The sequence below is a fragment of the Marmota marmota genome, unplaced genomic scaffold (genome assembly GCF_001458135.2).
Source record: "Marmota marmota marmota unplaced genomic scaffold, marMar, whole genome shotgun sequence".
NCBI lineage: Eukaryota > Metazoa > Chordata > Mammalia > Rodentia > Sciuridae > Marmota > Marmota marmota.
This window is the reverse complement of record NW_026000225.1, coordinates 2,397,393-2,411,634: the sequence shown is the minus strand read 5'-3', so window position 1 is coordinate 2,411,634 and position 14,242 is coordinate 2,397,393. Positions and strand designations below refer to the sequence as shown.

The following is a 14,242-nucleotide window of genomic DNA, read 5'->3' as shown; positions in this document are numbered from 1 at the left end:
TGGTACGATGTTAAATTTAAAAATATATTGCAGTCAATTGTAATTGGCATATGCCTGTAATCTCAGCAACTTAGGAAGCTGAGACAGGAGGACTACAAGTCTGAAGTTAAAAAAAGAAAGAAAAAGGACTGAGGCTGTGGTTCTGTGGTAAAGCATCCCTGGGTTTAATGCCCAGTGCCACACCCTCCCCCCACCAAAAAAAGTATATTGCAAAACAAGATATGCATTTTTAACATTTTATGTATAGGTATTTATGAAATCTATAGACAATAAAAAAATATCTACAAGGATATATATAAAAGTAATAGTGAAAAAAAAAGATTGGAAAAAGGAATGGGAATTGGTACTTTTATTTCTAAATAGTTTGAATTTATTACAACCAGCATATATTACTTGTATACTAAAAAAGAGAGAGACAGGGTAGCCACGCATAGTGGCATATGTTTATAATCCCAGCTGCCTGGGAGGCTGAGTCAAGAGGACTGAAAATTTGAGGTCAGCCTGGGCAACAAAGAGAGACCTGTCCTGAAAGAGGAAAAAAAAAAAAAAAGAAGATAGATTTTTAAAAATAATATGATTTTAGAAAGCCCTGAAAATCTTAAAATCTACTCTGATAAGCAAAGAAGGAAGTACTCAGTGGTACTTCCTTCTTTGCTTATCATTTTTCTAGATAAACTAATCAAAAATATTTTTCTGAAGCCCCAGAGGATCCAGAGGCATCCTTCTACAGCTTTGGCGCTATTCTACCAGTATCACTTCCCATCCGATATTTCCCAAAATTGTACTCTTTTCTTTGCTCCATCTTTTCACCAAATCACACCCTCCCTCTTTATCAGGAGACTTATGAAACTACTATCATGACACTACCCTGTCACACCATAAGAGAAAGCAAGTACCTCAACAGATGTATTTCTCCCCAGAAGAACAAAACCTACCTTTTCATCCTTCAGCCCAAGCAATGAAAGTGTGAGGGTAATGAAAGTAGAAAGGATAGGCAACAGCGTTTTAGAAATACCACTCTGGATACATATCCCATCTATGAAAGTATTTTTGAAAACACCACATCAAATACAAGAAAACCACCACTAGCAAATCAGATAAGCAATCATGTTCCAAGTGTGATGGGTTTATTTTATTTTACTCTGATGCAAAACCAAAGATTCCACTATAGCACAGAGACCAATATTTTAAAACATCATGAAAAAGTGGTATGGTACATGCAGGACGTGATGTACAAACTTGAGGATCAGGTCATTTCCTTTAACATGACACTCCACTGTCGCCGAGGAACAAATTTAAATTAACACTGCAGAACTCAACTGAAATGTGGCACAAACATGACAACTTCCAGGCATGCCTTCAAGAACCTCCCTTAGGATGGACTTGCAATCTCTAGACTTCAGTGTGGGGAGATTTACAATTCTTTGGAAGAATAAAAAGTTCACACTTTTGAAATTTCACAGAAGAATTTTAAGGCCAAAACATAGTGGGTTCATTTCTCTTCACTTCCAAGAACAAATCTGATGCTTTACTCAAAACCACATTAAGCTTCCAGTTCAAATCCCAACCCAACCTTGTGCCCTCCTGCACTGAAGTTCTTTCCATCGATTAAAGCTGACAGGGTCAGTTTGACTCCTAGGAAGAAGAAAACACCACAGTCGGTTATTGCCAACATTACAATCAGATCTAAGTTTTCTAGAACTAATGGACAGTCAATTGCATGAATTATAAGCTGGGTATAAGCTGTACTAAATTGGAATAGGGTTATCCATTATCCTCTGATCTGACATGCGTAAAGCATGATCACAGCAAACTTTTATTTGGAGTTCAGGGTTACAAACAATGAGTGATCAACCAAACTAAAAAGCCAGAGTGACCAAATTATAATTAGAAATAAACTCTTTCTATGTGAAAGTATTTGATCTGAAAGTACTTGATCAAATGTTATAAAATGGTCTGAAATCAACCTACAATGATTATAGGCTATCTTTCTTTTTCTTTAATAGATTTCTTTTAGTTGTAGGTGGACACAATACCTTTATTTATTTATTTTAATGTGGCGCTGAGGATTGAACCCAGTGCCTTGCACATGTTAGGCGAGCGCTCTACTGCTGAACCACAACCCCAGCCCTGTAGGATGTCTTTCTATAGGTTACTCTTGTGGTTCCTTTTTCACCTTCTACCTGAACCCCTCTGTTATTAATTCTTTTACATACCTGGTCGAAGGGTCTGAGTATAACCCAGTCCAATCAAGCTGGCATTGTTTACTTTAGCCTAAGATTAAGAGATGGAATAAAAACAGAAGACAATCAATTTCACAATATGTAGCCAATACAACCACTACTTCATGCATCAGGTTTCCAAAACTAAAAGCACTTTGGAGCCAAACTAGAATTAGTAAAACTGAAAATTGTATAAATAAAAAGATTAGCCTTTTAAGAAGTCAATAGGGCTGGGAGGAATAGTGGCAACTTTGAGAATGTGTGCTTAAAGGCCCTGAGCAAATTTCTTTTAATGCACAGTATATGCCTATGAACTGAATTCTTTGAAATGCTAGTTTACAACCTGACAGTGGTTATAACATGAACTCTGCTGACAGAAAATCAGATATGGGTTCAAATCTTGACACTGCCACAAACTGTGACTTTGACCTTTCTAGACCATTTTTCTCATTTATAAATCAGAGATAAAGATACACTACTCATCACATACAGTAGTGAGGATTAAATGAAATAGTATATGGAAAGCCTAAGCATTAAGTCCCTGAAATCTAAGAGTAGATTTACTATTATTAAGAACTACCAATAACAACAAGAATAGTAATCCTATCCCATGAGTTTACAGATAAGAAATTGCTAAGGCCAAAGAGATCAAACTACTTCAGAAGGTCAGACAATAGCCAAACAGAGGAAGAGCTAGGAGTAGAATCCATAATTCCTACCCCCAGGCACAATTATCTTTTTACTACACAATGAGCTAACTCATTAAAATTAATAAAGAATGCCCAAACTACAATCATATCACAACATTCAATTATAGTTGAGATGAAAACATAAGAGCAGATCCAAACTAGTAGCACATTCTTACAGATAGAGAAGTTCTACAATCCAGCTTATATTTAGCAGCAATGCCAAAACGGGTATTGTTGCTACCAGCTGTCCATGCAAGGTTTATTGACGTTTCAATCTTCTCATTAACTTTCTGGTAGATAGAACCTCCAAATTCAGTGCCATCATTCCTGTTTTCATAGCATAAGAAAAAGTCATAAATATTAGTTTGTACCATTCATTATTATGACATGGAAACAAATTCTAAGAGTATCTAAATATAGATTCCATTTTGCAACTAAAGATTTCTGCAAATTTCTAACATAAATGACCATTAAACAAGGAACTTAATCCAGCTGCGCAATTTATAATCACCTAATGAGAACACAATAACATTTGATTCATTTATTGCTCCATCACTGAGCTACATCCCTAGTCCTTTCTATTGTTTATTTTGAGAGAGGGTCTCCCTACATTGCTGAGGCTGGCCTCAAACTTGTGATCCTCCTCCTTAGACTACTTAGTTGCGGGGATTACAGATATTCGCCACCACACCCAGCTATAATGTAAGTTTCTTAGATTGATTCAATTATGCACAAAGGCAGGTAAATATGATCTTTGGGATGTTCATAAAATTTAGAAACTTCAAAGTAGAGTTCAATAAAGATTATGAAAATTTTAAAAAAGCAGAAATATGGGAAAGCCAAATCTGGATGTTATTTAAAACATAGCCCTAGAGTGAGAAAACATATCCCTAAGATATCGAGGGGGCACCAGAGAAGCACCTCAATTATAGATTTAAAGCATCACAGATGAGCTTTCATGTTTCCCATTTTACCAGTATCAATGCCTATCTATATCACTGTTTGACTCTGTTTAGCCATCATAAGTGAATAAGAGTATCTAGTGGAGAGCAATCTGTAATACTTCAAAAACACTTATCTTACCCTTTTATCTTCTTTTGGTACCAGGGATTGAATTCAGGGGCACTCAACCATTGAGCCACATCCCCAGCCCTATTTTGTATTTTATTTAGAGACAGGGTCTCACTGAGTTGCTTAGCACCTTGCTTTTGCTGAGGCTGGCTTTGAACTCATGATCCTCCTGTCTCAGCCTCCCAGGGCACTGGGATTACAGGTGTTTGCCACCATGCCTGGATTACCCTTTTCTTTTATGTCCTGGTACAGTACAATATTCAGTTGGCCAAGACTTAAAACACAAGTACAGATTCATTCAGCCAACAGAGTGCAGGCTACACAACTGAATCCCAGGACAGCTCTGAGGACTTCTATTACTTCTGAATGTAATAGGAGAAGCAGTTCTGACCAAGGATACCTGAAAACCTCCATAGAATTACTGAGGATGCTCCAATCAATATAGAAGAACAGAAGATGTTCTTAGTAATCCAAACAGACCAGTTTCCAGATATGGCCCAGATAGCATAGATAGCAGGGTAGCAGAGGAAGAAGCAGAACTCTCCAAAAGATTTTTTATACCCAGAGGATAACCCATGTTCTGGGTTGTCTCTTAAGTAGTGGTTCTCCTACAGTTTCTAGAGCTTAATAAAGCTTGGGGTAAAGGCTGAGAAGCCAGTAACTACCAGTAGTGCAGCAATATGCACTAAGTTCACTGGCCTCCTGACAGTGTTCTGCTGACAATGAAAACACAGCAAGGCTGGGTATCCTCCACGGCATATTACTATCACTTCTAATCTTCTCAATATGCTAACTATCACCTTTTGGGGGGCAAATGCACTGGTACTAAAGAAGAATCAATTTATAAATACTCACACATGAGTGTGCAATTGGAAGTCTGCAGCCTTATAACCCAGGGCGAAATTATTCTGAGACAGTTTGGATTTAGCTGTGTCAAAACTCATCTGATAGCCAGCAAGCCAACCTTCAAAAGCCAATACAGCCCAGCCATAAATGGTTGGCCCAGAAAAGTCTATATCAACATTACTGCCAACACTGAAACAATCCCGTTTATAGGAGGCCTTCAATTTCCCACTCTTCTTTCTGTAAAAAACAAATGAGAACAACATAAGTTTCAACTATTATGCAGGAATCTTTAGAGTTAAGACCATCTCTCTCCCAAAGTAAATACTGTTTTGGTAGATGGAATAAGGATGGTAAAAATGTTTCAGATTTCTTAGCTCTACAAATGTAAGTTTACTAATATTAGAAATGTACACACTATTATTATCTATTCTTCACTGCAAGTTCAAATAACAGGATACCTTCATGATTAATTTTATAAAGGCATAAATAAAACTATAAGGGGAAAGGTTGGTCAACAGATTCTAAGTTAGATGAGAAATATTAAGCTTTGGCATTCTATTGCACAGTATGGTTACTATAGATAAAGATAATGTACTATATATAATTCAAAAAAGAAAAAAGGATTTGATGTTTTCACCATGAAATGATAAATGTTCAGAGGCGTTTATTATGACTTGAACATTACACAATGTATACAAATATCAAAACACCACACAATACCCATAAAACATGTAAAATGTCAATTAAAACTTTATTAAAAAAGGAATAAAATTTTTCAGTGCCAAATTAATACTGGAGATGTAGGTATACAGACATATGAGAACTAAATCTCTTTATAAGTTGGCAAATGCCACAAAAGTAACACCCAATATACATAATTAACTTATCATGGAAAGAAATGTATTATTTTGAAGAATAGTACTGAACAGACAAAATTAGTTCTTAATAATCCATGTCCTATTCCATTCAAATCTCTGATGAGAATATTAGTCCTAAAGGTAACTAAGCATGTAACAGGAAAGATACTAGTTACAACTGAGAAGAAATTCTACTTTCCATTTATGCAGTACCTTTGTCCTTCAGATAGCTGGGAACCAACTTAGAGGAAATAACACATCCACATTCTTTACAGAGTATGCTAAGAAATCAAGTCAGTAGCAAAACTATTCATTATGGTGTTTTAGAGTCCATAAATTATATTATCTTCTGAAGATTATTTGCTTCAGAAATTAACTTCTCAGAAGAATACCATACCCATCAATCTTTAGAACAGCTTAAGATATACCTATGGTCTTAGACCCTTCTAGCTCCCAAACTTTTTTCTACAATATGCCTCTCTGGAATAGATACATATATTTTTGTTCATCTGTTCAATTTTCAAATGAAAATGCTATCCTACTTCAAGGATCTTTCTTTATCTTTTTATACACAAGATCTCTAGTATTCTTAACAGGAGCCTCCTAATTTCTCTCTGCCTCTAAACTTTCATCGCAACTCCCTTCTAAACCTTTAAGGCTTCAAAAACAGTTCATAAAATAGGGTTTAGATAATTACCCTGTGTTCGGTACAAATATGGTATCAAGAGTCAGTTTCAACCCGTCAGCCAACTGAAAAACAAAGATTTTAAATGAACAATTAGTAATTTTTAATACTTTATTTGACTCAAAGAGCCAATTTTTAAGTTTCCTTTAACTTCCTCTTTAACAAAAATAGGAAGTCATTAAAGAAAGCCAGATATTAAATTATATAATAAATTACCTCCCATCCTTCCCTGTCCCCTTATTCCTCGTCCCTCACCCCTAGCCTTCCGCATGGTTCTCCCATCAAAAAACAGGTTATAAGCTGAGCCAACTGGGCAGGTACTTGTAGTCCCAGCTATTTCAGAGGCTGAGGCAGGAGGATCCCTTAAGCCCAGGAATTCAAAGCCAGCTCGGCCAACATCGTGAGACCCCATCTCAAAAAAGGAGGTTAAAATGTATAGGCCAAATCCTATTAAGGCAAATAACATAAATTATAGAACAAAAATAATAAATTCCAATACAACAAAATAATCTTGCTACATTCTCTTGAAGTTACTATAATGATATAACAAGTCAACTTAAATAATTTATTCAGCTGTAATCTGTTTATATGACAACGTGCATACAGATATACTTTTAAAAACAGTGCCCTGTACATAGTGGGCACTTGACAAATGTCTACTGATATTTCTCCTTGAAAATGTTAAAGAATTTTAGAAACATTTTTTTGTGGAGCCAATTTTACAATGATTACAAAACTAAACTACTGCAAATAGTTTATTCTACTCAGAAAAAGTTCAACTATATAACAAAATAATCAGAACTGATCAGAAAAGATGTTATGTAATAATCAGAGGACTCACAAACAAAGCCTTATTTCTAGAAATGTAAGACATACCAAAAAAAAAAAAACATGCATAGAAAAAATACAGCTATTAGATATGGTGTAAGACCTCATTCAGATTATATTTGGGGTTTGTTCATCATTCAATCTTCAAGAGAAACTGAACCTACAAATAACTTCTAATGCTTTCTCTTACCTTATTCTCCAAAGAGATTTCTGTCCCAAGAGTATTGTCTGTGTTCCATTTTTGGGTGAAGGTAAGTCCATAGTTACAGACCTTATATTTGGTCTCTAGGTTGCCCGACGCTTTCCCTGTATCAGTATAAGCATGACCCGAAGTAGAAAATTCCTGATAAACAAAAAGATAATTACTTTAAAATTATCTCATCCAAGAGAAAACATTAATTTCAGAAACCAGAGCTCAATGCATCAGAAACTAATACAATTTACTTTTATACCAGTGCCCTAATTTATAGCAATCCTGCTTTCCTTCTGCTTTTCCTCTCTTAATATATATCTTAATTAATCATCTTTCTTTTTTGATATTTAATGTTCTATATACTCTTCCTAAATGGGCACCTTAAAGTCTCTCCTTCAAGCTGTGTGTGGGTGGCACACTCCTGTAATACCAGTGACTCAGGAGCCTGAGGCAGGAAGATTACAAGTTTGAAGCCATCCTCAGCAAACTCAGTGAGGCCCTACGCAACTTTTTGAAAAACCCTGTCTCAAAATAAAAAAATAAAAAGAGATGGAGGTTTGGGCTGTAGCTCAGTTGCAGACTGCTTGCCTAGCATGTGTGAGGCACTGGGTTCGATCCTTAGTTCTGTATAAAAATAAACAAATAAAATAAAGTAATTATAATAAAAATTTTTTAAAAAGCTGGAGATGTAGCTCAGGGGTAAAGTACCCCTGGGTTTAAACCCTAGTGTCAAAATAAATAAATAAACAAGCAAACAATAAAAATAATTCTCTCCTTAAGAAATATATCTTTACTAAAAATAAATGCCAAAAGACAAAATTATTGAATCTTAAACATTTTACTTTCATGGTCTAAAAAACATCATCAGTTCTCTGTAATGCCTTTCAAACTACTAATTAAATCTAGAGGTCCTTAAAAAGCCCAAAGCACTACCCCTCCCCATTAATAGAATCAGTGCTTTGGTTTTTTGTTTGATTTTTGCAGCACTAGTAATCAAACCCAGGGCTTTGTGCATGGTTAGGCAAGCACTCTAACACTGAGCTAAACCCCCAGCCTATTACTTTTTCTAATGTATTTTTATTGTGGAAAAATACATTTAACATAAAATTTAGCATTTTAACAGTTTTCAAGTGTACAGCCTACACGTTAACGTGAAGTATTAAGTACGTTCACAATGTTGTGAAAACATTAACTGCTTTTGTCTACAACACTATCCACAAAACTTTCAACATAAACAATTTCAATACTTGAAATTATCTACCTATTTTTCACAATAAAGTAGAATGCTACAATTTATCCCTCTTTCCTTCTTCTCCATCCTGTTACCTTATAAAGTTGCTTTCTACCAACAGCTACTATGAATGCCTTAAGTATATCCTCCTCCCAATTTAAGTATCCTTTCAGTCATATGACAATAAGCAATTAGAAATAGACCTCCTTCTAGGGGCATGCAAACAGTCAACACCTGTCACTGACAATCTACAACTGTCAAGAAAAAAACATTCTGATTGGTCCTGTTTGCAAGGAGCATTTCTGAAATACTGCCAACAGAATAAAAGGCTGCCAACCCTGACGAGTTCTGTTTCACTGCCTGCAATATGAATCCTCCCTTTAACAAAACCCTGCCCCCTAACTCGAGTTCCACAGGCAGATGAAACAACTGGGAAACTGTGATCTGTTTATCAGCACCACACAGAAAGCTTTCAAAGAGACTATCATGCTGCACATTTAGAGCAAGGCCTTAGAAAAAAAGCGATAAAATATTAGTCATGTTTAACAGTCCATGTAATTCTTTAATGTGACAATTGTTTTGTTTTAGTATTTTTACATTTTCATAAATTTGTCAAGCATAGCAAACACAGATATTAATTTTGGTGTTAGAAAAATTTTATGAATAAAATTAAAGTGATATAGTCTACATGTCTTCCTTCTTACTGTCAACTTTTCTTAGTTTGAAGCTCTGTCAAGAAACTAAACCTCTAGAGGTAAAAATCTCAGAGAAGACTAGATTGTTCTAAGTTGAACTCCATACCCACAACTGCTTCAGTCTAATTTCATACTTAGGTCAAATAAGTGAAAAATATATTTATAACATGCATATAACATCCACAGCTCTATATTACATGTTAGTAAGCAACAGAACAAAAATGTCACTGTTAAATAGATGCTGTATGATAAAAATATGCAGATACAATCTAAGAAACAGTGAATGAAATTTATCCTAAATTTCAAGTCCCAAGACCAAAAGCAACCATAAAAACAAATAAGCTTTTTTCCTTACCATCTGAATGAATATAATCACACCACAGCAGCATGAAAGGGGAGATAAAATTTAGTTGATAACATTCACAACACAAACATAACTTGCACAAATTCCAAAACCTACTCAAAACATGTATGATTTTTCTATTTTCACATAGCCATACATACAATATGCCAATATCAGTAGGGCAGGTGAATATGTATATTTATTTATGCTACAGAATCCCAGAAAAAGAATGACAGTGACAAACCAAAAATTATACAGAGTCCAACAGAAAATATACAGAAATTCCACATGCTTCTGTCCTTCTAATTAAATCTTTATTTCCAGAAATAAACTTTGCATGGGTTCAAATAGGTAAATACAAACAAAAGATGAAGCTCATGAGGAGAAATCAGAGAATGAAGTTAATAAAAAGTTAACCTATTTGCTGAGATTTCCTGAATAAAAACTTTGGTTAATGATGCTTTGAAAATATGTCAATACATCCTTTACTATATTCTTACTTCCAGGGGAAAAAAGGACAAGTTGGGGCTGGGGACATAGCTCAGTAGTATAATGCTTGTCTAGCATGAGACAATTGAATCCTCAAAACTGAATCCCCAGCACCACCAGGAAAAAAAAAAAAGAAAGGGAGAGAACAAGACTGGAAGTTAAGAACATCATCAGTTAAAAATTAAAGAATTAATTACTGATGTGCATACATGTAGAAATACTTTTATTTCTACATTTTGTTTTAACTAATCATGAAGAGACAGAAATTGAAATTAATTAAAAAACATACATGAACCCATTATAATGGCAATAAAGTTTTTGGTAATATATTTTCATGAATGCAAAGATATGATATGAGTCAAAAATACATATTCTCTATCTTCTAAGAGTATGATGGAGAATATTCTCATTATGACAAATACAAGTATCTCTGCCACATTCAATCTGATTGTCTATAGGTTTCACTGGCTGAGTTAGTGAAATCAAGAGCAGAACAAAACTGTAAGAAAGAGCACAGTTCCAAAAGTATGCCAATCCACTTAACTAGATTAATAATTATTTTTAAGCAAGTTCCTTTTAAGTTAATTATGCTACATCTATTCAAAATATAATAGCTACTCACCACTCCACTACAAGATTTGGTTCTCAGATCTATTTTGACCATGCCAAACCCTAGATACACAAACAAAAACAAAATATACAAAATGTGACACACCATTTTTTTTCACTCAGAAATTATGAAAATAGCACAGAATACTTTCCATATGGAAAATACATGGTATTCTCATTAGGTGAGTATTCCAGAAGAAACTGCATTACAATGAAATAAGTATAATTTTTAAGACCCTCAAAATGAATAAAGACATACTTTTAAAATATAAATTAAAGAACAAATGAATGAAAGGAATATGTTCTATTCTAAAAAACAAAATTACTGGAAAATACTATGCTAATATATATATATACAAGTTGAAATATACAATTAATATTATCAGGAAAAAATTAAATGTGCACAGCCAAAAATTTTAAAACCTAAAAATAAATGCTTTAAGGAACTCTATCTCTAAAGAATGAAGTCTAATAGCCTGTTAATAGCTATCCCCTTAAAGTTTGTAAAGTAAATTAATGTTGGCTTACCATTATTTTACTAACACATTATTGTACACACAGTAGCTATTCAACACTAACCCTTACCCAAACCTGGAGATTTATAATAGTATATCCTTACCATATCCCTTGTTGAAGACATCCTTGGCAGCCTTTCCTAGGTCACAGTAAGTCGGTGTGTTACACATATCTTATAAAGAAAGATGAGAACAAAGGAGTAATCATTTAGTATGTATTCACCTAAAGTTGTTCTACTCTTTCCTCCTGTGAGGCATAGTTTTTTTCTTCCTTTGCATCATTAATGTCAAAGTTAAGAAAAGGCATTCTGCTCCTTAAAAAAAGAGCTCTCCAGAACACTAGAAAATAAAAGGTTTTCTCATGAGAGTCAGAAGTTATCTTTCTGACTACATTTCAAAGAAAAGAAAGTTCTCACAGGCTGAAGGGGGGTGTTCTGTTAAATGATACTCTTCTAAAAACAAAACAAAACCTTCAAAACTTACTTCAGAAAAAGCTTTACTGGACTTTATATAGCCAATGAGCTGCGTACAGCCACAAGGTAAAATTTTTATGGAACTGTAACAATATATGTAACCAAAACCTTCAGAGTTGGGGCTAGGGATATAGTTCAGTGATGGCACACATGCTCAAAGTCCTGGGTTCAATCCCCAGCACCACACACACACAGGAAAAAATCCTCAGGATTAACATTTTGCTTCTCTGAAACAAGGCTTAAAAGAAGCCTTAAAATAAAAGCTACCATACTAATTGAAATGTATTCATCCAGAATATGGTCTTTTTCAAAGCTCTTCTTAAAGTTTATAATTTTATCATTAACTAAAATAGGATAAATTCTACCTTCAGTAATCTGTTTACCAAAGTTGATGTAAACTCTGCAGTTATAACTTTGAAAACCTAAGCTGCCTTGACTTTACATCTTGCCCCAACTTGTCTACTGCCAACATGACCTTCACATCAAATTCGCCATAGCTACCAACACAATTCCTTTGCCCTTTTTCTATAATGGAAGTTCTTTCCTGCAGCAGGTTCTGCTGTGTGCATCTCACAGACTCAAAAGCCATGTCTTATCAATTACAGAACCACTTTAACCAGTTCCATGAGCACACTTTTATTATACCAGAAAAATCCAGAGTTTCAGCTAGCACTTACAATTACTACACCTGAATCATCTAGGCATTCAAACTATTTATTTATGCATTATTTATATTTAGTCCAGCTATTTATATTTAGTCTAGCTCTTAATCTGAACTTCTGCTAAGTTTCTAATTATGCCATCATACTTGACCATCATACTTGAAGTGCTTCATGTACTACATTTTTTTAAGGAGGAACTTAAAAAACATTTTTTTTAGTTATAGTTGGACACAATAGCTTTATTATTTGTTTATTTTTGTATGGTGCTGAGGATGGAACCCAGTGCCTCACACAGAATAGGCAAGTGCTCTACCACTGAACTACAGCCCCAGTCCTCATGAACTTCTTAACTGAGAATTCATTAAAGTTTGTTCCTTAATCTAAACCTGTAAATATAACAGACACTATGATATAAAGTTAAGAGGACAGAGTATTTTATATACATACATGCATAATTTCATGTACAATATATATAAAACCATATAGAAAGTTTAGAGGAATATAAGCTAGCAATGTAGCTCAGTGGTGGAATGCTAGCCTGGCATGCAGGAGGCCCCAAGTTCAATTCCCCCCCACCACCAAATTACAAAGCAAAGAGGAAAGAATGTAGTAAAGGTAAAAGAGTGGTATGGATATGTTGACTCAAACCAGAATAAAACTGTGCTCTAAGCTACAGAGTTTCATAGTTCACTTCCAGAGCAATTATTTTATAATTCAGTCCCTTATATTTCAATAATCAATTCAAGACTTTTACATATTCTCAATTCTAACTTCGTATTATGATCACAATCGATGTTAGTATTCATTCGTTGAAATTTTGCCAGAAGCCTGTATTTTGGGAGATAAGTATAGAAATGCAGGAATTATGTATTCAAATAGAAATGTCTAAAGCTTTCAGTTTTTCTTAGTGACAAGAGAAAAGATACACTGAAATATTCACAAGCACCCATATATATTCCTCTAGGTACTAGTTTTAATCTTTTTCATTTTGTTATTTTTCAAAAACAGTATCAGATATTTTGCAAAAGTCAAGTAGCTGATTTAGTTTACTGATCTCAATTCTGCCTAATTTAATATTATTTTTCAGGTCCATGATTCTGACGGGAAATGCATTGCTGGTATGATCAAGCAAAAAGCAAGAAGTCAGGGAGATTTCCTGTTACTGGAGAGTAAAGCTATAACCACATATTTCTATTAGCTCTACAAAATGTATTTCGTAGACATGCACCGTGTACCGAGGTTGCATTAGACGCAGACTGAAATTTTTAAAAAGGCGTTAACTAGATAATATTGCTTTACACAACCACAAACTTGACAGTCAGTAGAGAGCCCTCTTTTGTTCCTCATTTCTGCTTTTTAAGTTGCACGGACAGCATCCTCCCTTCGGCCAGCAGTGTAAGACCCCGCTGGTCAACAATTCCAGAGAGAAAGGTGAGGGCGAGGGTGCGGGAGTTGTTTGGGGTTCAAGGACCCAACTTCCCTAGAAACCGACCTCCTTTCTAGCCTTACAAAGTCCTGTCCGCACGCGGGGTGGTAGGAAGGTCGCGGCTCGCTGCGGCTCCATCACCTGAGGCGGCCAAGGAGCAAGGTCCCTGGCAGGAGTCGGCGTCCCCTCTGCCCTCTGCGGCCTGCCCGGCCCGCGCCCCGTTAGACCGCTGTCTCCCTCCACCGCCCTCTGTTAGGCCCGCCTCCGTCGATCTCCCTTGGATCAAGTCCCCCCACTCTCCGGCCTTCCCAGGTCTTCCGGGTACGCGGCCTCAGCTCGCCTCACCTCCAACCTAAGGGCCTGTCTCGGCTCCGTCAGGGCAACGCTGAAGGTCTTCTTCAAACCAAC

The 14,242-nt window shown here is 35.5% G+C and overlaps 1 protein-coding gene across 5 annotated transcripts; it reads right to left on the bottom strand.

Annotated features, from left to right (window-relative positions):
• Positions 1–1,110: 1,110 nt before the first annotated feature.
• On the bottom strand, positions 1,111–14,242 carry Vdac3 (voltage dependent anion channel 3). 5 transcript variants are annotated; one of them, XM_015506239.1, is made up of 10 exons: positions 14,180–14,242; positions 11,378–11,446; positions 10,772–10,821; positions 9,673–9,675; positions 7,389–7,541; positions 6,383–6,435; positions 4,838–5,065; positions 3,088–3,238; positions 2,217–2,274; positions 1,111–1,635 (listed from the first exon to the last, which is right to left on the bottom strand). In XM_015506239.1, the coding sequence occupies exons 2-10, from the start codon at positions 11,442–11,444 to the stop codon at positions 1,544–1,546; spliced, it is 855 nt and encodes a 284-aa protein (XP_015361725.1). In that variant the 5' UTR covers positions 11,445–11,446; positions 14,180–14,242; the 3' UTR covers positions 1,111–1,543. The 5 variants fall into 5 exon arrangements, with proteins under 5 accessions (XP_015361725.1, XP_015361726.1, XP_015361727.1 ...); XM_015506240.2 differs by lacking the exon at positions 14,180–14,242 and adding an exon at positions 13,901–14,063; XM_015506241.2 differs by lacking the exon at positions 9,673–9,675.